General features: G+C 35.3%; 1 protein-coding gene across 1 annotated transcript in view; it reads right to left on the bottom strand.

Moving 5' to 3' along the window:
• ATRNL1 (attractin like 1) overlaps positions 1-25,810 on the bottom strand; it is a 543,282-nt gene that overhangs the window by 445,646 nt on the left and 71,826 nt on the right. Inside the window, exons 8-10 of the mRNA XM_075717535.1 lie at positions 20,090-20,345; positions 11,912-12,095; positions 7,727-7,881 (exon numbers count right to left, since the gene is read on the bottom strand). Of these exons, the coding sequence (XP_075573650.1) occupies positions 7,727-7,881; positions 11,912-12,095; positions 20,090-20,345 (595 nt within the window). The remainder of the gene's footprint in view (positions 1-7,726; positions 7,882-11,911; positions 12,096-20,089; positions 20,346-25,810) is intronic.

The following is a 25,810-nucleotide window of genomic DNA, read 5'->3' on the forward strand; positions in this document are numbered from 1 at the left end:
CATCCAGGATGACATTTGTATTTTTGCACTGGCCGGCAGGTTTAGCGACAACCTCTTACTACATTTGGAGCTATGCTTTAAGAAAAGATATACAAAGGTACATACTTTATGTTTACATTATCAAACCATTTCTCAATTTTAAACTATTTAAATAGATTTGAAATGCCAGTGTATACATGATTCTGCTCAACCACACCCTCTATAACACCCGTAGTACATCCTTACGTACTATGTAAAATCCAATGTCAGATTATGCTTGCATGTTCTCCTTACGTATTTCCAATAACTACTCAGTTAGTTTTACTCTGGTAAAAGAAGGAATGTTGGCTCACAAAGCATGGACACACATACTTCTGTCTAGTTCTCTTTTTTTTTTTTTTTTTTTTGCAACTCTGGGCAACTAAACACTATAAACAACTAAAGCAGCATGAAAGTTAGGTACAACCAAAAAAAATATTTTCCAATTCATTCCACACTGCATAAATATTTTTCTTTACTCAGATAATAAAAATCTCCTTACTCTGAGGAAAACATAAAGGCAAACATGCTTGAAACAGCATGAATTGAATTTAAACTATAGATCTAACATCTACAGCAGAGTCTATATACATAACAGTGACTCCCCAAGCAATATTAAAAAAAAAAAATCAACAACCTTGAGCTTTACTATTAAATGGAGCAATTAGTGCATTATATTATTATGGTTTTGCTCTTCTAATAGTACAGTGATACAGAGGTAATCTGTACTACAGACTGCACCAAAACTCCATTTGTGACTTAAGTGCTAAGAAAGGCATAAAACTTAATCTATCACAGCCGCTACTTTACATTTTCTTTGTGATAGCACATTGATAATCCATTTGTAACTCCAGGAGGGAGAATTGTAAAAATAGATGGTTTTGCATTGGGGAAAAAAAAAAAAAAAATCTTTACAGTCATTTAAACATACTCATTTTGTTGATGGCAGACTAAAGTTGAAACAACTTATTTTACAAGCAAACAATTTATGAATAAACAATTAATTTTATTACAAAATACAAGCAATACGTTTGATTACAAGCAAAATGAAAGTTAATCTCATGAGATAATCTTGAAAATTCTTTCCAAACAGGAAAAAGTTTTTAAGCTTTGTTTGAATACCCTAGAAGAAAGTTAAATATTTCACATGCAATATTGTCTTTCATAAGCAACTGAATTTCCATATTATTCAATCCATAATAATAAATGGGGATCCAGACAGTAAGAAGACTTACAAAAGAAACATTGCAGAGTATATTATTATCTGAAATGTATGGGTTATTGCACTTCTCCCATAGATACAGACAATGCTGAAATAGAGCTACCACTAGGAGAGCGCATGCAAGCAGCTGCCATGTTCCAATGATTGCAGTTTTTGGCTTTTATAGAGCTTCCCTTTCAGTCATTCTGTACACATTTCTAGGGTATCCAGATATCATAGCCATTGACATATGTGAAACAAAAGGACAGAGACTGAACACTTCATACACTGAAACTACAGGAACGGGCATACAGAAATACATTTACTAACATTACCATTTGGCCAGGAACTAAAATCAATGTCCTTACTCTTACAAAAACCTTTTTTTCCTTTTTTCTTTTTTTTTTTTTTTAAATACTAGTCTCAGTAGTTAGAATCTCTGTTTTAAACTCTGATTCTGTATGTCCAATTAATCTATTTTTATCTGCAAGTTTTGCATCTGAATACTCATAAAATATAATCTAAACTACTGTCTGAAGCTCTAACTGGAATAGAAACACAAGAGTTTTGGCCGGGGGGGGGGGCCTGTATCACGGTTTTACAAAAAAGAAAAAGGGGTCTTATTAATCCCAAACTAGTACTTAAAAAAATCCATCCTAAAGTTTTAGAGTACAGCTCTGATTTTTTTTATTTGCAGTTAGGCTGAAAACAAGTTCTTCAACATATACATGTGTGCATTTGTGTATATACATATAAAATAATATATATTTAATATATAAATGTATATAAATACATAGTGTGGTGGTTGTGGTTTTTTATTTTTTTAGTAGTCCTTCATCAGGTTCCCCAGGTTGAAAATTGAGCTCTCCCTTCAGAAAATTAAAACCCATAGGGACACGGCCTTCCAGCTACCCATCTGCACATTTAGACAGAGAGAAGCTTTCCAGTAATGCTAATGTCATACAAATTATACATCAGATTTATACAATACATTTATTACCACTGTAACATTAATTATAGGGCAGCATAAGGAAGACAGACACATGATGTGTTTTTCAAACCTTCATACCAGCTACAAAGATTGAGGATAAAAGTGAAGAAACAAAGCAGTAATGCTGCACCCCTCTTCTTCCCAAGCCTACAGGAGAGAACACAGTGAGATAGGATTCTTGTTCCAAATCTGGTTACCAGATATAATCTTGTTCCAAAAAGCTAGTTGTTGGTATACCCCAGAAGATAGAATGTGACTGAAGAGTCATAGTGGAACTGCTGGTATTTTTCAGGACAGTACCACAGAGTTCTATTTTCTCTGGGAGGACTTTCCACGATTACTGCAATACCAGAAGGCCAATAGCAGCAAGAATAATCCACAATAGTTTTTAGCTCATTTTGATTACACTGGAGTCCATTTGACTGCTGATCCAAGTATGCTATTTTTGCCCAAATTTATGTAAATGTATGTAAAAGCATGTCCTCAAATTTTCCTAACTTGTACCAAATAATCCTTAGTCATGGTCAAAAAATTAGATGTCTTCATGAAGTGGTTTCATTTTGTTTATACATGTTTAAAAAATTAAGAACTACTTTGCCTGAAATGTTATTTATTTCACTACTCTCATCCTTTCACAGAATTAAGCCCAGTTATTGAGATGTGTCTAATGAAGACTAACTTCTGCAAAACAATTACACTTTGTTTGGAGCAGGAGTTGGGCTAGAACTTTGTACGGTACACAGATCACCATGGTTTCTCTCTGAAGTGTATTCTATTCCTTAGACAATGTATATAATCAAATTAATCAAGTATTCAGAAAAAACTCTCCAGCACACTAGCCTGGTTGAACCACTCTACCACTATGTAGGCAGAAGACAGTGGTGAACTTGAGGCCAACAGTAACTGACTCATGATTTTGTTCCTGAAGAAAAAAAAAAAGCAGACTGAACTAATGTCAAACTTTGTACCAAGAAGAAAACATAAGCAAAACATCAATACTGACGCGTGTCACACTTCCTCTCTAGTTCTATTACAAATTTATTTAAACTAATTTCTATGAGGTCTAAGCACTTTGTAGAATATAAAGTCAGCAGTGATTACCTACTTACTTTCTACCACGTCTCAGTCTCCCAAAGGTATGCACTTACATATTACAAAGGAGAAATGGGGAGAACGCTCCTGACAAATAGTTTCTCAATTACACAGCAAAGACTGAAGAACAAGACAATATTTTATTTTGAAAGAAAAATCCCTATTCCTTAAATACAAGTCTGCAGCCATACTTCACACACTCAGACACACACGTGTCAGTTCATATTAACTGTCATTGAGTATCTTTCAAAATGCTATAATGGAAGAACTGAATAAACATCCTGGTTTGAACACTGACAATTACATCTATAACAGGCAGGATCGCACCAGTTGAGGATCTTCAGCTTCTTTTTATGTACTGAACAGGTAAGTATAGCACTCCAGTGAACAGCAGATAAAGAAAAGCCATAACCAACATCAGTTACAAAACTGCAGGTCAACCAGAGCATCCAAGGCTGAGCCCAGTGGCAACTCTGCCCCCATTGCCACGGTGGTTCTTTCAGGGTAATGTAAGCAATAACAGCAGGGTCGGGAAAAATACCTCATCTTTATGAGGATAACCATTTGTGGATCTTTAAGGAGCAGGTAGAGCAACTTGGCAGCAAGTCTGGTGGTAAAATATCAGAGGAGGACACAAGCATACCAAAGGCTAGGTTTCTAAAGCTCATTTCATGCAGCAGTCTTCTAATCATATGTTTACTGCTATTTAAGTAAATACACCAAACAATATTAAATTATGAAAATTAGGGTATCATAATAGTTTTTATAGCATCTCCAGATCTCTGAGTCTTCAGCTTTAACAAATATATTCAGATGCAGTAAGCATTTAAAATGACTGAATTGAGCTCTTGGCTCATGACACATTTGTCTAAAACTTATGCATGTAGACCAAGTTCAGTACCTAGAGAGCAATGACTTATTTCAGAAAAGAAGGGGGGGGAGAAAAAAAAAAAAAAAAGCAACTCTGTCCTAAGCTTGGTAAAATTGATCGCTCTCTGGAAATACTTATCTCCCTCCACTGACTAGAGGAAGAGTCTGGATTAGCAGATTGTATTAAAAACCAGCATTTTAGACAGCTAAACTTAACCAAGATGAATCCCCCAAAATAGTTATTTCACATTAATATGAAAAACAGTAAGCATTTTCATGGATAATAAAAAGTTGAAGCAATCCATCCATAAGACTATGTCACATATAATAAGAGATATCATCAAAAGTACTCTATAGCCCAACTTGAACATAAATAGTATAGGCTCTATCTCTAGGATTCAGCTGGTTTCCAGACAGCTCCCATTTTTTCCAAGACAGAGCATAACACTCCATCACTTGCAAGGTATCTAGAAAATGCGATACCGATAGCATCATATATTTTGTCTTCCAAGCATTGTTCAAAAATTCATGATACAAGGTAAATAAAATTCTGAAATATACTCATTCCATAATTATCCAGTTCTTAGTAAAATAAGTATTTACTATTTTCTGAAAAAGCATGTCTGTATCTAACATGTGCTGGGAGACTGTGTTTTTAATTTGGCCAAGTGAATAATACAGAAGAAGTTTGGATCAAATCAATCTTCATAGCTTTTTTTTTTGGGTTTTGGTTTTTTTTTAAAGAGTAATTAATACATCTGTTTCTTCTGTACTTCATCAGTACATGTGGAGAATGTGACTGGCAAGAAAATACCAATACCATACTAAATAATGTAATCAACTAGAAAAACAGAAATAATGTTTCACCAAAAAAAAAACCCACACTTTCATGAAGTGGGATAAAAAGCTCCCAGTGCGTGAAAATCAGAAAGCTACACTTATTCAGATCCTGGGACTCATACTATTGATTCTCAAGTGCAGAGTCTACAAATATATGTCGACCAATATCATCCTCGAAAATGAGGAGGGAGCTCTGTTTCATTAAAAATTAAAACCGAATGTAAACTGAAATGAGAACAAAATCAATGGCTCACACCACCAGATGCCTACAAGAAGCTACAGAACATGTCATACAGGAAAACTATAAAAAAATTCAACTGTTCTGAAAAGGCATTATTCACACACTCGGTGAAACTGGCAGGAAATAGCATATACATGTTCCATGTACTTAATTTACGTATTATTTTCTTATGAGAGCAAACACAGAGTGGTTGATATCGATACACAAAGCCATAAAGAGCCATCAACTAGTCCTATAAAAAGGCTCTTGTCTCACCCTCTTCTACAACTGTATTCAGATAATAAACGCTTGCCAAGAATAGATCCAGGAGCTATCCACAAGCTATTTTCAACAAAATCATGCACGAGTCCATTTCCCAGACTGCTCTGACACATTTCCTGATTTTTAGTTCCCAGGACAAGTGGCTGTGTTTTTTGGCCCAAAGATGACCTGTGTGTTTTTTATTTGCAGCCTATACATAAAATATGGACATGAGCATTAGGGAAGGGAAAAACTATTTATGGTAAGAACAACAGCAGCAACAAACAAGACAGGAAACAGATTATGGACTCATTAAATTCCCTTAGATTTACAGCCTCCACAATCCTATAGGGAGGCTTTTCTATAACGGCACAGCTCTAATGGTTGGAACCATTCTACAGACTGAAAGTTTACACCCATCTAGTTTTGTCTCGAGACTGTCTTTTACCTTAAACAGTTTTCCTCCAAAGTGTATTCTTATCATATATTTATAAACAACAATCTTCCCTGCTCTCAGGCACTCTCTTGCAAAATTAAATATACCACATCCTTTTATTATCTCCTACAGGCTCCTCATGATTCAGTCGTCGTTAATACTACTTGCCATGCAGAGCCCTGTTTGAGTGTCTGAAATGTGTGTTGCCAAAATTCTACAAAAATATCCAGGGCCTTGAGAACAGCTTCGATGCTTCCTTCTTCTTTTCATTAGGACTGCATAGGCAACTTCCACAGCCACATGCCACACCTGACTCACACACACAAGCCACCGTCATTTCCAGCGATGTGCCTCCAGTTTGTAGGAAATGGTAAGAAATTTCTCCTAAGCTTATGACTGTCATTTCCAGTCATCTCATTCTCCCTGAATGACAGTCCAGCCTCCTCACAGCTGGTTTCCAGCAAAGTTTTGTACAGTTCTTTTGTTACTATTCACTTCTGCTTTTGAACTCGGGTAATTGGGAATGAAACCTGTATTTTGACATTTGTACTGCATACTAGCAGCTTTGGTGCTTCAGAAGTAAACTTTTTTTAGCACCATCCTCCTAAGACTATCTCTGTCCCATGAAACTAAGCACAAATAGCTTAGCCATTTCCCTTGTGCTGCTGTCCACAGAAACACAGTCTATCCTTAACATAATGATGCAAAAGTATCACATAGTCTATGGGATAGACTGATTCATTTCATGTAGTTACCCCATTAGTTTATATGGGGGAATATCCCCCGGAATTTCCTCCCACTTGGCAAGACTGCTCGTGCTAGACTGTGGGTGGGGTATTGCTCCATGTGAAACACATATACCAAGGCAGTTATCCTGATCAAATAACATATTTCAGTCTCAAAGGCAGGAATCTTTTAATTAATACTCTAATCTGAAATGCATAGGAAGAGGCAGGAGGAGGGGAGAGCAACTTGTCAGAGGAAGATACCCAGCAAAATCCATGCATCTCAGCTACCAGCCCCAACCTGTGTCTATTCAGCTACAACCAGCTATCTACCACAGTCAGTCCCCCAGGAGGCTGTTTCTCTACGCTCTGCTTCTTGTGGTGTGGACTTTCTACATTCTACAAGCATCCAGGTTGCTCTTCAGCTTGTGGCAGCTGAACCTTTCCTAGTTTCCTGAGCATCACCACCTGAGTACCCCTGCCTCGCCTTTCAGACTGCTGCCTACCTTGGCTTCTCCAACCCCCGACTTTTAACTTGGCCCCATTGTGGTGCCTTGATATAAGCACTGAGCAATACATTTTCCAAACTGCCACCAATTCCAAACCCTTTTAGGAACATCTCAAATGTTCCTGGTGGGGAAGTGTTTTGGCTTTTTTAATTCCAGCATCATATTTTATTAGTACTACGTAGACTGGGGCGGGGGCAGGAATCATAAATCAACACTTGGAGGTGAGGTAATAACCACTAGGGTCTCTGTTCAACGCTCTTTCGTAACACAAACGTGCACCAATTTTGGCATTTCATTTAGCAACATACCCGCTATTCATATTATAAGGCAGATTCGGCACATTTTTAGAAATTGATAATTTTAGCTACTATGCCTGGTCCCACAAACAAAAAAAACTTAGGACTATTATGGAACAAAAGCCTGGTTTTAATTCTACTGTATAATTTATAAGTAACTTGAAGGTGTTGGGGATCAAGACTTTAAAGGATCACATTAGCTGGACTTGAGAAAGCAACACAGTGACATTTAAAACCCAAATAAGAAAAACACAGTACAATACATACCTATATCATATGCAAGAAAGTCAGCAGAAAAGCACTTTGCACCGTTACTCAGGGAAGTATCATTATGAGTGTTGCCACCAAAAATGAGCATAGCTCCATTGATTAATACAGCTGAATGAAGATACCTTGCAAAACCACTCTCTTTCAAAATAGTCCTGCAAAATGTAAGAATAAATTAATACATATTAACACATGAAAAAAAACTATGCATACACATAAATAATATTTATAGATTAAAACAATACAAAATACAAGGAAAGCACTAAAGCTATTAATCAGTAAATATGATACGTATTCTGATTGGTTTTAGGATGATGAATTTTCTCATGTTATAACAAATATATTTAGCGTTCATTTAAAACATCATGCTTTTTTTTAAATTAAAAATCCAGTTTGTCAAGTAACTTATTGGAAATAAATTATATCATGTTTACATTCTTCAGAAATGAATAATGGTGTGGTACATTTTACACAAAACTGAATGAAAACCCATTTATATTATTAATTCCTATTCTTATATATTCTTAGCCATGGTGGGTTTTTACTGAAGAAATGCAAGAAAGAATTCTTTAGAAGTCTAAAAGAATCTTTAAACCATCCTAAGTATTGGATTTTTTTTTTTATTAATTGAACAGTCCGACCTGGAAAAGAAATGGTAGAAGCCATTCTAGTTATGAGGAAAAACACTTGCACTGCTTCATGAATATATTTGGGCAGGCAGACTCAAATGTACAGAATTTCAGCACAAAAAAAAAAAAAGTCCATGCACATTGAGTCTTTGATCTTTCTTCATTCATTTTAGCCTGTATCTGTGTGGTTTGCTTTGCGCAGAGCAGTAACATGGGCCCAAGAGTAGCCAAGAGCTATCAGTACTACAGTTTTAAAGTGGCAGCTGTGGGGCTAGTAGAGAGAATAGAATACCAACCTGATTCAATCACAGAAAATAAATCTTACCAAGGGAGAGAGTAACCATTTGTGGGTTTTGCCAGATTGAATTAGTTAAGTAGACCAGCTGTAGACATGTTTATGAAGAGCTGATTAGATCGCCAGTACAGAGTATTATTTGCATTCCCCTAATAACCTCTTATTTGTCTCAGTAATCTAACAGTTTTCAAGTTTAGACTCTCACTTTCACTTGCGTTACTGCATGCTGATGACACCTACAATTTAACTATTTCCTGTAATGAACATACTGACGTGACAATCTTTCCTTCTGATTGCATCACACTGATAACATTTGTTCAATATTTTTACATCATCATAGAGCTTGGGGGAGAGGATTTAAAGTATGTCTCATTGTTTTGACATAGTGATGCAAATCAATCAATAAACTCGAGATATTTTAAGTGATAAGAGATCATATGTTTAAACAAGTTGAGAGGAAGGCATTAAACCCAAGTTCTCATATTTCCATTTAAATAGAGACACCCCCCCCCTTTCCCTAAAAAGTAACATCAAAGGAAATACCAAAGACTAAATGAAAGTAAATGAGATTTCTTTTTTTTTATTGCTTAAAAATGTGATAATTGCTTCAAGCCACCAGCATACCCACCAATGTGGTTCTGTTTTTAACCCTTTTTTTTGTTTTGTTAAACCAACTTGCATTTTTGTTGTGTATTTCTGATTAACATACTTTGAAAATAGAGCACAATGTAAGTGTGTTTTTCTAACCAGGAATTAACTTGATACAGAATACTTACGGTACCTACCCAGAAAAACATGGTATTTGGTTTCAACTCACCAGTTAGCAACATACAAAATTATGAATGACAAAAAAACAAGGCATTCTTTTTAACAGTTCTTTTCAACTAGTAATGGAGGAATACTGCTGCTATGATTTAAAAGAATGATAATATGCTAACATGTTGTCCTTATCCATTCAGACTATAGATTTCTTTCTGTCTTTTTTTGCTTTACCAGTTTTCTACAGCTCCTACCTCCTAATTTACATTAATTGCTACACACTAGGCTCTGCCTTGATTAACCTGCCTTGCAGCTGTCTACAAATAGTTGTCTTGATCAATAAAGGCCTAAAGAGCAAGACAGCATTCTGGGGAAAACTAAGGACATTCTCCTCTCCACAGTGGATATAACAGCAATCCCCACAGTTTTTCGTTGGGCTACTCACTTTTCTACTTGTCACCCAACTGCACTGCCCCAGCCCTGGTCCCCACACTGTACAGGGTTGGGGGGGGAGAGAGGGGAGGCAGGTGGTCGTCCCTAGTTTTTGCATATTGTGTGCTGAGTTTCATTGCTCCTGATAACAGTAACTTTTCCCCAAGATTCAGCAGAAGTAGAAGTGTAATACAGACCAAGTTTGTTAATTTGGCCATGATTTTTACTATTCATTAGCATCACTGATGAGAGCAATCTTCAGAACTCTCCAACACATATCAACCCCATGCAAATTATGTGAGAGTCTCAGCACACTTTGCACTGAATTCATTATTTATGCACATATACGTGTATCTGCAAACATTAGTCCACATTAACTATACCGATGCCAAGTGTTGCATACAGCAGCATGATATTATAATGGTAACAGAAACACCCAGGAGCCAGCAGGTGCTTCCACTCTTTGAGGCCATTATCTAAGCCCAGCACCACATTGCCCCCCAATTGCTAACAGTACGCAAGTAATGCAAAGCAATGCAGACATTACAAACACTGTAATTCTCCATCATATATTAGAAGTAATGTTCACACTAGGAATTAAAATATCACCCCCTCACATTCCAAGAAACATAAAGCCTATGCCTAATTGATATGAAGAAAAGAAAACCCACATGCCACTGAATAAAACAAGTAATCAGCTTTGGATACCAAGACTTAGTGAAGCATATGAACCTCAGCCAGATCAGACAGAGAAACAGAGAATGAGTGCAAGAGAAAAAACAGACAGTGAGGACAAGCAAATGTGAGTGTCAAAAAAGGCATGTACATAGGCATGAGAAAGCCGTCATGATTCTACCTCTTCCTCGTACCCCACCTAGTCAGTGGCACGGTCAGGCCCAGTTGCCTCGCTGAGTGCTTTGAATACTGATTATAAGATATCACAGATAAACAAAGATTTTATTACTATGTAAGTGTCATTACCCCATCCTCTCAGCCAGTTTTCAGTCCCATAGTACAATTGACTTCCAGTGCAATACTCATGAAAAAAATAAAAGAGTTAAGTTCTCTGCAAGCTGCAGAGAATGCCCCATTAGTATAGATAGAAGCATTCGTTATTAGTTTTTATATGAATAATGAATGAAAATATTCCAATAATTATTATTATATTGTTGAACAGACCTTCAAAGGATACAATATCACTTTGTTCCAAGAATAGAGTATAATAAAAGAGCATTAAAATTCCAGCAATTTAAAAATACGTTAAAAGCGACAAAAAATTCTTGTAATAAAGTTTCCAAATGCCATGAGTTAGTGGCATTCACAATCAAGAGTCTCAGTGAAATCAAACCCACATGCTTCCAACATCTGAGAGCTAGTCTCTCATGCTTAAAGTTAAGTCATTCGTGCTCAACACAAATATTAAATTGCAAGAATAAAATGGTCCAAGAAATAGTTCTTGATCTCAAATCATCTCTAAAGAAAGAAATAACGTTTAAGGTCACTTCCTATACATGATATATAAGTAGCATCCGTAAGTTACAATAAACTTGAGGGACAAGGAACTGACAAAAATAGACACACCAAGAACATTAATAACTGAGGATCCCTACACAATACCAGGAATTTTCTCTCTTATTTCTGATAGTTTTGTGAAAAATCACCTTCCACAGTTCTTAGATTTCTCTACTGATTTATAAAATAAGAGGTACTTGAATGTGCATCAACAGTATATTCATATCACATAGAAACAGTACACGCGTACTACTTCTGCATGGTGGTTATGTCTGGATAGAACAACCTTTTCTTAATTTGTAGAACATGTGGAAAGCTTCCTCTCTGCCATTCCTTCGATGTCTAGCTCCATTAATCCGCTGGCTAAAGTCTAATCCCTCACCACAATTCTTCCATTTTGTTGCAGAGAATGCACTGTTCTGCAAGACGCAAAGGCTATGGAGGTGCCTACGTGACTTTACTAGAACCTTACTCTATACTTACGTTTTCTTTTTCAGTAACAAGTATCTTAGTTTCCTATGTTATAAATCCACTTTCCTACATTATAAATCCACTTACCACGTTCGAGTATTAACTTCGTATCTGTAAAGATCATCCACTAATCCATATTTATTGCCAGGTAATGCTTTGTATCCACCATGGACATAAACAGATTTTGTCAGTTCATCATAGACACTGGTATGGCCATATCCACCTTGCACAATTGCTCCTTTTGTTTCTGGTACAAGCCAAGAATTAGACCCTGGAACAGATGTACAAAAGACATAGGCTTAAGGTTTACTATTGCTAACACACAGTACTAGGAGCTTTAAGTATATAAAGTCATTTTAACTATAATTCTAAATACAGTAATAACTAGGGACTTGTTTTAAGAAGCAATTTTATACCAATGTATCAAAATATCTGCAACTGGATAATGTTACTAGACTATTATCTGCTATTCTTAATTAAATCACAAATACGTCATTGTTACAGGTGCCAGGCAGTATCTCATACTTTCCCATGTGTGAGTTCAGCACACACGCACACAACCAAAAAAAAAGCCCAAACCTTTTGGAAAATATGAAATTAAGAGTTACAATTAATTCTCTCTCAACCTTAACTCTGTTCCGCCAGAGCTGGCTGATGAGAATTCAGTGCTCCAGCTACTTCAGCTGCATTAGGAACACCTGGAGTCAATCATGGGGAAACTGTCTGGAGAAGCCTGGCAGGAACTGAACTGCTGTGAGCTGCAAGAAGCATGTAATGGAAGGTAGCTCAAAGTGCACATGGATACAGATAGACACTTTGCTAGTAAACTGTAAAATTACTGAGCTAAAATCAGCTTCCAACTACTGTTTCTTAGTTTTTTAACTGCAAATATACCTACTCAGTTGCTGCAAACCCACAAAAGGATAATTTGATAGCAGCTCATTAAACTGGCACTTAAATCCACATTTTACATCACATCATTAATAACTGCAAAGAGACAGCAAATAAACCCATTCACAATAGCTGTTATGACTGAAGAATAAAACACAATTGGAAACTATTTCACTATAGCTATAAAAAAGGCAGAGAGGTTAAGTGACTTCTTGTTGCCTGTGGCCCTGAAATTTCCATTTTTTCCCCCTCCATCTCCCCAGCTGATGACACAAGCCACAATAAGAGCAAGCCAGGAGGTAAGTATTTCCTGTAGAAGCCACCCTATTCAAAAGAGCCTATGATGATTAGGCAGCCAGTTCTATGGATGTGAAATGGAAGAAATAATTCACCTACAGTCTCTGTCAGAAGAATAGAAAGTATGGACAAGGACTTCCAAAATGGAGCAGTCTCCTAATTCTTAACCTAAATTGGCTGCCATTATGAAGTTATTTCTCCAAGGCTAGCACACACCACCATACACTTTGCTTCATCTGAAAGTTAGTTTAAATTCCATTTCAATTTTTATCTGGTATTATGCAGGTAGTTTACGATTACCTCTTTCACCTGCAGATTCTTCTGTTCAGTGAAAAGACTCATGACTTTCAGTTATTACTGTTGCCATTCTACTTTCATTAAGTGGTTTCCAGGCACTGCCCCTATAAGCAAGTTACATTTTTTTCAGTAACGAGTGCTTATTGCAAGTTATGAAGTATAGATTAAAACTGGAAGACTTGTGCTGATTTTTAGTGTGTTTGAATGTTGATACTTGTGTAATACACTATTTATATCTGACACAGTATATTTACATTATTTATATGTAGTGTAATGTAACTAGTATTTTATTCCATTCTCTAGTTGGATATTATCAAGCTATTAAGAACTGCAACTCTGAACACAAACGTCAAATTTTTACCAGTAATACTGTATTTTACATACATATTACCTTGCTAACAAATAGATTCATGTGATACAATTTATGTAAGAGGGTTGGTGAGGAGTCAACCTGTATATACATCTTTCTATCACCACCACCACCCTCATTTTTTCATTTAAATAGTGATCAGTCTAAAGGTTGGCATATATGCTTTTCAAGGAAAAATTACTATCTCTCCACATAAATTTACACAATGGTGTTGATCATATGCATAATAGAATATTTTGCATTGATATCCGACTGGTTCATGTAGCATTTAGAACACTGTCACGGTAAACTTGCATATCGCATAGCTTTACATAACTTGTGCAGAAATATGAATAACTGTTCCTTCTTGCGTAATAAAAACCATATGCTATGGCTAACTACCTAAATTTGAGAACGGAGGTCCAGCAACATCTTTCTGAAATAAAAGCCAAAAGCAGCATTGCAGTTTCTCTTTATTTCCCATTCTAAAATTTAGTTGAGCTGCCTGAATTTTGAATACCGAAATGTATATATGCAATTTTGATCTCTTTCACACTTCAGCATCTTTTTGCATCATTCAGACAAATGATACACTTCTGTCTGAATTTAAAGACATTACTATGCTTTGCTTTTATTTTTTCTTAAACATTTCATTGATGTAGATCTTCACCTTTTTTTTTTAAACAGAAATCCAATTTTTATTGAAGGTATTTACATAACACTTCTCATACTCAAAGAGATCCCACTCTTTCTATCATTAGATCAGATGAAGTACTCAATTGACCAGATCAGTCATGCAAAACTCTACATCCTCAACAGCTTAAAAGCCAAATACAGAAAGAGCTCTGTGAATAAACAAACCAGAAATAAGGAAATATGATTTGTTTTAATTTCACAGGTTTCAATTTGTAAGTCTAATAATTTTGAAAAAAATCACAAAAAAGATTCATTCCAGTAACAGGGGCTTCTACTTTTCATTTGTAATTTGACGTTTTTCTTCAACATCTGGGCAATCTTCCAGAGAATTCTACCACATAAATTTTCTCTTGAAATGCTTAGGCAAGTCACTATGATAACTTCAGACAACTAAATCTGTCAGATACTAAACAGCTGGACACAGTTTCATGCTGCAATATTCTGGTCACCTTTGTCCAACAGAATCATGCACTTCATGTCCAGCTTTACCACGACCATTTCCAGGAGACTGATCAAGTGAAAGAAAAAAAAAGAAAAAAGGCATCTACAAAAACATGTAAACAGAAAAACAAATTACAACCGAAATAGAAGCTAAACTCATTAATTTAATGTACTGAAGCCGGGGGTGTGAATACCTTCCAAAATTCTGACAGACACAGCAAGTGAAATTGCAAGCCCAGTAGCAAGCATTTTAAACAAAGCTGGTTAGATATTACCAAAGAACAGCAACCATAGTGCTGATATTAAAGACCAGAGGGAGGAGAGACAAGATCTGGACAATTACAGACCTTAACCTAGGCTCAGTAATATGCAAAAGTTTAGAACAAAGGTTTTTAAAAAAAGAAAGATAAATAAAAATCCTTGAAATAATGGGAAACTGTTTCACTGGACAATATAAATGTACCAAACCATTTACATCACATTTGCCTAAAAAAAAAAAAAAAAAAAAATTATCTATAGAAGGAAGCGTAGGTATTCTCAGTATCTGGGCTTCAGTAATGTCCTTACTATAGTAAGGGAATGGGAAATTAGTAAATAAGTCATTATAACAGAATGGGATTGAGAGGTGCTGGTATTACCAGGGAGACTTCTTAAGGATCAGAATGGGTGCATTTTAAGACACTGTCACAAATTTAAGGTGTAATAATTGCACAAATTCAGACACTATCAATTCACAGAAGCAGCAGGAAAACATACAGAGTGAACTGGATGATCTTGGCTACTGGAAAAAATGGATCAAAATTCAACAATAATTTAAAGATATTGTGCACTGGGATTAACAACATGAAATTCTAAAAAATGGAAGCTCATCAGCTGATAATCACTGAGAAGAATGAGTATGAGCACTGCTTCATCAGAGAAAGTGTATGAGCTATTAATGACCTTCTCATGGATGCAGTACAAATGTCATTTTACTACATACCAAGTGAGGTGTCCCCAGTAAAGTAGGATTAAGGTTATTTAGCCAGGCACTGGTGAAATCTCACCTAAAATAATCCCACAAGCTTTTTGAATCATCCCTGTTCAAGAGAGATTAACTCCATGTGGAAAAGGTACAGAGACGAACTATTAGAATGAGAGCAGAATAGATGAGGTGGCTTTAATTAGTCTTGCAAAAGGGAGGATTGGTATCTATAAATGTAATTCAAAAGAGAATTCCAGGAAGGAAGATGAGCTGCTTACATTAAACAATGTATCACCCAGAAAACAAGTCAATATAAACTGGCCATTGATAAAGGTAGGCTATGAATCAGAAGATGCTTAGTCACTAAAATTATAACCAATTTTCCAATGACACTGTGAACAAAACTCAAACTGTTTAAGATTCATCATCATATATTTTTGAAAGGAATTGTGAAATATGGTGTTTACATTTAAAAAGCACCGCTTTTGATGGCCAAGATGATAAATTCCAGCCTTTAGCTCACAGGAAGTTAATCACATCCAAAGATGTAACATCATTCCATCATCAAAGAATGCAAAGCAAGTGAAATAAGAGCAAAACCTTCTTCTTTTTTTCAGTTCATTTCTTTCTATGAAACTGATTAGGATGGCCAAATCAAGAAAAACTGCAAGTCTGAGGAATAATCATTTTATCATTCAAAACAGAATAATTAAAATACCATTTTGAGATAAAGTTGTTTCTCAAAAGATGTTTGAAAAAAGAATTTTTTTAATATGCAGTAATAAATCCACTAAATAAATCCAAGGAAAGGTAGATACATTGGCCTGATCTGTCCTTACCACAATACAATCTTTGAACAGATTAGGTAAAAATAACAAAATGTCCAAGAAGCACCTTAGTGTGACATCTTCATTTCACTGCAGTGACAAACTTTAAAATTTTTCAAGCAACCACGAACCTTATGCTAACTTACAAAAAAAGAAGAAACACGTGTTACATCATAGGGCCGTTTCTTTCAACACTATTTCAAAGAAACATTTTTAATCAAAAGCAACTTATAATCCACTTCTAAAGTCATAAAAATTCAGCCTAAAAAAACCACGATATGCTGCTAATCCAAACAAATCTGTCTTCTAAAACAATAAAATAAAATCACAGAAGACTTATTCAGAAACTTCTGAATATAAGGAGCTTTTATAAGCCTCAGCTAAAACAAAACACCGTTATGATATTCACCTTGAGACTCACATTGAGATTCTTAGAAGGTTTATGAGGTATTGCTAACCTAAAGGGAAATAAATTTCCCTGGGGAGTAACCCAGAAAAGCTTTATGGTTCAAGTTAGTAAAATCATTCACATAATCCTCATACCAGGATTTATTGGTTCCTCAAAAGTCGTAAGTCTAGGTATAGCAAGAAAGGACAAATAGGAAGCTCTTTTGTTCCTGCAACAACCACCATACCTTTGGAGTAGAAATGAATTCCCGTGCTTTCGCATGGTGAAAATCTGCCTGCAAGCCATGTCTGATTTTTCTAGAATGTATTTGACTTTGATAGAAATTACTTTCTTCGCTAATCAGACAATGTCAGAGAAATTTTCAGACCACGCACACATTTGATTCACATGTTTTGTTAATAAGAACTACATACCTATGTGAAAAGCTAGGGAATCCACAAATAATTTGAACTTCTCTAGATGTTTCTTGACCCAGACCCCATGGAAATCAGGCTCACTAGGAGCCTTATTAGACTAAAGAAGGCTTTAGCACCACAATTCCACATATCAAGTTAATCAAAGTTAATTAACTGGACTAGATCACTAGAGGTTTCAATTCATATGAACCAAAGGGTAAGCTGCCTCTTGCTATGCCTCTCTCTTTCAGTAGGCATCTGGTAAATGCTTGAAAAATAGCCTTCATTAGAACTAAAAGCCATGGCTGATAACATCTAGAAAGAATAAAGCAGTACAATTTGAAATGTTAAGGCAATGTATGTTTTAAAAGCAAGCAGAGAAAGAGAAAATGGGACTAATTTTTCTCTCTCCATAATGTCAGAAGCCCTTTTTTATAACAAATTTTCTTTCTTATTCAGGTGGGCTCACAGCAATACTTCTACCACTTTCTATGTCTTCTAAGTTTGGATTCTGAGCTGTTAAAGCCCCAAAAAACCTAGTCATTCTTAGTTCAAACCACCATCTGGAATTTTATAGTTAAAAATGATCCTACAGCTGCAAAACTGTAGATAAATGCTACAGCTGACACAGAATTCAGGAAAGTTTGCCACAAAATTCATTTAAGTTAGGAGGGAGATGCAAGAGGTAAAATGAAACATGAAAATTATCCACAGCAGAAATGGTTCAGTTACAGCATATGGACCATGTTCTGCAAAGCACTGCGTGCCCCAATGATCTTTCATCACATGAGCAAACTCACTGCAATCACTGGGTTTCCACAGTAATACCCTATATTGTTACAAGTTTACTTTGTATTTGATGAAAGTGAAGCATACGTTCTCTAACAAACTACGTTTCTCATTAGTCTGTGATAAAATTATCATCTCAGAAAGGAGACATAAAAACTTGAGAATAATTCAGACCCTTAATAAATGCCAGAGAAATAAGTGCTTTCTCCTACTCAAAGCTTGTCACCATGGTATGGAAGGTTTGGGTTTTTTGGTTTTTTTTTTCCTTTGTCTGTTTTACATATGCTTAGTTATAGCTTGTTTTATTAATCCTCCACAAACATAGCTTTAACATTAAAAAAAATTAAAATAGGAACAAGCTGCACATTTCAACCAGAAGGCCAGCAATAAAATCCACCAGAGAAAATTTTACACTACAAAGTGAATTGTGTACTCCTCATCCTTTTCATTTCCCTCTTTGTAATTAAACTAACCACAATAATAGGTGAGAATAATACTGGTACTTCTACTCCAAACTAAATAAGCAGCATGTGAAGCAGTAAGTAATTCAAAGTTCCAATAGACATTAGAGTGAATGAGCATGCAGAAAACTAGAACATATCTTTATCTTCAAGAAAAAAAAAATTCTCTCTTGTACGTTAGAAAAAACACTTTCAGAAATTAAGTTTTTCAAAAAAAAAACCTGGCCTTTAACACTTAACAAATCTTACAATACTGTTGTGAAACATCATTCTAAGACCAGAGTTTTATAGTAGGTTTATGCAGTTCAACCAAATTTTTCAGTGTGGATAAAGCACATCATGGTGCTCTTCTCCTCTTACTCCCATTCTCTTTTATCCTTGTTCAACATTATTATAAAATTTCAACACTACCATCACGAAGCATAAGAACCTTCTAAGTTTTGAAGGGATTTCCCCACCCCATAAATCTGCTTAAACAGTGTTTATATACATATGCATACATGCAAAAAGAAGTAAAATACAACAGTTTATTATGCCTTAACATACAAATATTACTTCAAAATTTTGTATTATGCGTTCTGTGATTGCTTAAATAACTGAGGGACTCAGATCAATTCTATAGAAAACAAGGAATCCAAAGAAGTAAGAGAAGATTATAATTTGAATTTGTGGGCATATAAATATTCCTAAAAATGTATCAGAAGGTGTAGATTTTCATGTTTATTCTATTGAAATAATATCTTGGATGTACCATGTATAAGAAAAAAACCTATCTTTGCTTATTTAATTCTAGCATCTAAAATCACCCCTAAGAAAAGCTTGACAGTTCACAAGTGAAATCCCAGAGAGACATGGCAGGTTATTTACAAAACTTAATGTTAATTTTTTCTTATTTCCTCTAATAGCAACATGTAGCATACACTTTAGATAGAACCCCATATACAATGAGGAACTAAGTTATTACATTTTGAAAATCAGAATGAAAATATTACAGCAACATTAAAGAACCTTCAAAACAACTAAATTACTGTAGTAGGCACTGTTTATTGTATTCTGTTTTGCCCTTTCTTTTTTTGTTCTACTTTTTTTTTTTTGTTTTTACTCTATCTACTCTGTGGTAAAAACAGTAAGACTGTGGTAAAAAATAAGTTCCAACACAACAATAACCACTGCATGGAATTTCTGATTTCAGCCTTTACCCCCTGTAGAGTACCACAGCCATGTACAAAATAACACATAGTCAAAGCCATTATACTCCAAATATGTATGAAATGCTACTGCTTAACAAGAAATCTGATCTACGTAATTTGAAGGAAAAAAGATGAGGCTTTATTTTGCAAAATACATACTTTTCTTTCTGAAAACAGGAGTGTTCTTCACTTAAAAAAAAAATCAGGATTTTTTTTTTTTAAATCAGTACATGATAAAAACAATTTGTAAGTGACTTACTGATGTAGTATTCTTGCACAATGCTTGTGTAACCATATATGGCAGAATATCCAAAAATGATAATCATAACTACATCTCTGTTGTCCAGCTCTACTATGTGTGCTGAATGACCTTCCACAGCATACTGTTGGCCGTGTACAAGTACTGCAGGAGTTCTGGTACTCCATGTTTGACTGTGTATGTTGAAAATCCACAGCTCATCAGTAACATTGCCATTATTTGTTTCAATTTTGCCTCCATACATGTAGATGTCTTCCTGTAAAAATTAGAAGGAAGAGAAGAAGATAAAGCAAATAATGGATTACAGAAAGACAACATCTGAACTGCATACTTCTGTGCTGCATAATATTTCATGACTGAACAATCTGATTTAAACCTTCACATTTAACTGATACTACATTAACCAGCTCAATATCAGACACTAATCCCAGACAATAATACTTAAACTAAACCAACAATGATGATAAGGAGACCATTTCTCTGAAAAATAAACCCAGCCATGAAAATGACACCAAAATGAATCTCAACCGGATTACTTCAAGCAGAAAATCTTTAATTACATGGCTCTTCTAATTCATACTGCAGCATTCTATTAGAAAAAAAACTAACCCAAAAGAATATTACATTGTTTTCTTAAGGAACAGTTCACAGAACTGAAATGTGATTTTCCACACAGTCTATGGGGATTTCATTCAGCATGTGCACAAGAGAGCACATTCTCTCTTAATAGCAAAGTAACTTAGGCCCCGAGAATCTTCACACTCATCAGAGCTCAAAGAAAAGGGCCAACGTGTGCATAGCATCCTCTTGGGCACATTTGCTAAAATCAAATCCAACAGGTGGGTCCTCCGAGTTCTTTTAAAGGGATGCAAAACAGATTTTCCAGTCTTCATGAACCACATACCTCAAACAGCAATGCCATCTGTTTTCATAAGTAATGAATGATTTACTTAAATACTAACTGAAAGAAAATCCTACTAAATCTCAAACTTCATCTAGAGTAGCAAATCAAGGCATACAAAGTCACAGAACAAATTCCAGCTTGCACAGACTGGCTCAAGGACAGTTTATCCTGCGTAGAAAAAACTGCCTCATGTTCTGAGAATGATACTTAGTCTTTGCTAGGACATACCAGAACCACATACACTCTGCATCCCATCTGCATGGCATTTGTACAGTTGGCAGTTGTCTTCTTCATACTGCAACATAATATTCTAGGGTTTACCCTAAATTCAATCTTACCTGGTTAAGAAAAAAAAAAAAAAAAAAGCTGCAGGCTTAGCACATTTGGCAAAGTTTTGCTTGGCATGTAATACGGAGCCTCAGAAAAAGAGACTAGAAGATAAAGAAACTACCTAATATAAGAAGTTGGATCAACCATGCGGAAATTTCAGATTTACTGTACAAAGAACTGATGGAATCTAAATCAAAATGTAAACTGCATGCTATTATCACCATACACATTAAGAAAGATGAACTCAAACTGGCAGGCATGTAAAATATAGATGATCAGTAGAATGACAGTCTACTTAGACCAGCAAAACAAAGGCCTGAGTGGGTTATAATGCTGTCTATATACCTAAGGTTGATGGTAAACAATAGAGTCCAGGACCACATGAAAAACTTCCTCATTACCTACAGAGATTAGTCAGTAAATGACTGACCAAACTGTCTGACCTGTCTTCAAGAGTACACTTGAAATTTATGCAAGATTTTCAACTATATTTTCATTTCAGGAAGGTAAACATGTCTTGATTTGGAAGTTAAAGTTGCTCCTATTCAGTGATACTCTGTGTTACCAATTAGTTTGGACTGGTGGTGTTTGAACAAAAGATGTTCACATACTTCAACAGAAATCTGTAGTAGGATTAGATAGAGAGATAGGTATCTGAACCCATTATTTTCCTATGAGATAAAATAACATTTCAAAGAGCTTGGTGAAGACCCACAAAAGCTGTAAGGAGGCTGTGTACTGATCCAAAGGAATGGTTCAAACACATATTCTTAAAAGGATCATATAGAGCTCATTCATTCCACTGTCACATCGATCTCAAAAGACAAATCAGCATTGCTAAAATAGTGGACTAATTTATTTATTTATTTTTAAATGTAGGTAACAGACTACAGCAGAAAGAGGGAGCTAATTAGAGAGTTACAGGTGCTGTATAACAGTATTTGGGAAAAAAAAAGAAAAAGAAAAAGAAAAAAAGATTTCTGACACTGAGGAAAGACACTACACAAAAAAAGTGACCTAAAGAGCTGCATGAACTTCGAAACGATTACTCAAGACAGCTGACAGTAAGAAAGTCCTCCTCACAGTTCTGCTTAAATGATTCAAAGTTCAGATAAAAGAACACTTCTGTGAGGAGAAATCTTTATAAATGACACAGCAGATCCTGCACACAAGACTATTCACAGAGAAAAAGACAAGAAGGTCATGACAACTGCTTTATCAACCACAAAAACAGATTTAACTAAGCTTCGCTCAGGGCTATTTCTGAGATTAAGAAGCTCCTAGTGCTGCTGAAAAACACTTTAAAAGTTAGTGATGGTCACCTGAACATGAAGAAATAAAAGCTCACAGACCAAAGTCAGTAGAAGAAATACAGAATAAAAAAAATAAAATTACATGCAGGGTTATACCGGACAAAAATAACATCCTAGGTATGTAAAGGTGGACATTTGTCTGGAAAGCCTAATGATGAGATTGTAGGAAGGATACAAGTGCAAATGGTCCTAAGCAGCCTAAAGATTGTGAAAGAAAAGAAGGAGTCCCCTTATAAACTTATACTACCTTTATAACTTACTTATAAACTAAGTATAAATCAAGGTATATGCTAAAGGTGAGGTTTTCTGACAGACACAACATACAAGATACAGAGCTTCAAGAGTGCTAGCACACAAAAACTGCTGAGCTTTAAGTGAATCAAGCATACTAGATATTCATTTATAATAAGATAGCACACCACAATAGGAGTGAGATGAAAAAAACAGCGAAAAATATAACACTGAGAGTCCTTGTGAAATTAGTGAGGAAAAACTGTCAAGAATCTGGCCCAGATGGAAGATATTACAAGTTGTACTTCTCAGCCTGGAGGAGAGACAAGACCAAGAAACAGACTGTCCAAGGAACAGACAGCAAAACAGGCAGATAAGCACCAAGAAGATACAAGCTCTCTGACACAGCCATATTTTAAAGTTTTGATACCACGTGTCAAAAGCAATGCTTTTAATCACAGTGGCAGATAGTGAAGGTGAGTATTTGCTCAATAAATTAACCGTGATCATTTTAGATATATTACTTCACGTTAATAAATTTATCTAAGAAGTTACATAAACCTTTAAAAAAAAAGGTATGTTTTTTCAATGAAAATGTCATATAAATATTACCATATGCAAACTGAAGTATATAAAACTACGCTGTATATTGAACTTGTAATTCAAAGTTCCTGCTCAGTAGGGAATTCCAGCAAAAATGAGAAAATTCTCGCTGTAAACCGAGCAGGTAGGCAGCTCACTCATTCATGACATTCCTATCTACAGATCACATCAGCTGGTTTCTTGGCAATTGTCCAGGTACAAGGCAACAAAACAGCCAGTAGAGCACTACTTAGCTTCAGCGGAACCAAAATTTTCCAACAGATGTTTCCATTTTCTCAAATCAGCTTTTTTCTTTGAGAAAATTATTTCAGTAGAAATTTTTGATGAACCATAATGATAAAGAAAGATGACAAAAGGTATATGAGGTAAATAGTTGACTGTCCATATTGGGCAGAGAGGATGACAGCAGAAGGCAGGAATCATAAGACCAAAGCCAAGATTTGAACAAAACAGTTAAATCACATTTCTCAAAAGAAGAAGAAAACATTCATTTGGTCTAGTATTTCTCTTACAGATTAATGACCAACACACACATTTCCACTAGCCAAAATGGAAACAAGAGAATAACTCAAATACAGGAGAAGAATTCAAAGTAAACTCTCACCATTTAGAAAGCCTGCTGGAGGAATTAAGACCATTTAAGGCAGTAAAATTCCTCTTAATTTCTTCACCTTATTGATATCATCAGCATCTTCGGACAATGTGGTTTTTTAAATAACCAAATAATTCAAATAAAATTAAATGCCTGGTCCGAGAGGGTAAAAAAGAGGGAGCAAGACTCTTCTCAGTATTACCCAGTGAACAGACAACAGGTGATAGACACAAACTGGATTACAAGAAATCCAATTTAAATGTAAGAAAAAACATTTCTTTTTACAGTGAGGATAGTCAAAGACTGGAACAGGTTGCTCAGAGACACTGTGAAACTGAATATCCTTGGAGATATTCAAAACCCAACTGGGAGAAGCCTGGAGCAACCTGCTGTAGTTGATGCTGCTTTGAGTGCAGAAGCTGGTCAAGATGATCTCCAGAGGTCCTTTCCAACCTCAACTATTCTTTGTGATTCCGTGAAAACGAATTTTTAATACGGGCACATCTGTGGAGAGCCTCTTCCTTATTTAATGTTCTATTACAAACAATAACAAAAATAATCCATTGGGTGATCATGGACAATATCCAAATTGTAAAAATAAAAATATTTTTCTTTAAAAAAAAAAAAAAAAACACCAACACAAAACCAGAAATTTTGAAGAGTCACTTACTTTGTGTGACTGAACAGATGACGTAGGAAAACCAGAGTTCTGCTAAACAAATAGCAATTAGCTTAGCAATGTGAACTTTATAATTTGAGGGCAAAATTCTTTTAGAAGCCAGAAAGAGAATAAAATCTTTCAATGTGCATTTATCCTTAGAGTTACAGTAACGAAGAAAGTCAGGATCTACATGAAAGCACTAATTTCTGTAAATTAACAAAGGCTCCAAATCTAAAAATAAATCCTCCTTTAAGTGAGCAATCATAAATTAACATGGTGATTTGTCCATTCAAAGTTTCATAAAAACTGACAAAGTAACTCACAGAATTTCCACAAAATACATAAATGCTTATTTTCAATAGAGGTAAAAAGATTAAAAAAATTTCAAAAATGACCAGTGATCCAGTATCCTTTACTTCAGCTGTCTCATGTTCCTGATTTCCAAGGCTGTGTACTTGGTAATTCCTGAACAATCATCCCCCAACAGTATCACCTAGCTTTTGCATAGTAGTTTTAACAAGATTTCAAATCGCTTCACAGAGGAGCATTTTACAGCGAGAAAAAAAATGAAATAGAGCAAGGAAGTTACTCAACAAGATCACCAAAAGAGCAAATAAGAGCACCCACTTGTCTGATAAGTCCCAGTCAGCAAACTATACAGCAGACCAGAGTAAATCTTCTACATACTTCACATTGAATCCTGAACAAACAGATGGCCAAAATCGTTAGCTCCTTTGACCTTGGACAGGCTCTCTTCCCTACACCATATCTCAGTGTTAATATTGTTTTTATATTTCATATAAATGTAATAATCAAAGACTTCTCTAAAAATTATATTTTTATTCTTTTAGGCTTTGCAATTTTTCTTTTTTCCTAAAAGAACAATACTTACCAGCTGCTCTGACTGTACCTGGGAATGCTACACTGTTATGCAAATCCTGCCTGCATTCCAAAAGAATTTTATCTGGTAGTTACCACCAAAAAAGTGTAAAGGAAATGCATAAGGCAGTAATTTATAATCCATTTCTAATGATTTGGAAATAAATTAGTCATGTTAAAATAACCACATCATTTTCATTTTGTATTT

This window comes from Pelecanus crispus, chromosome 10, assembly GCF_030463565.1.
Source record: "Pelecanus crispus isolate bPelCri1 chromosome 10, bPelCri1.pri, whole genome shotgun sequence".
NCBI classification, from domain to species: Eukaryota; Metazoa; Chordata; class Aves; order Pelecaniformes; family Pelecanidae; genus Pelecanus; species Pelecanus crispus.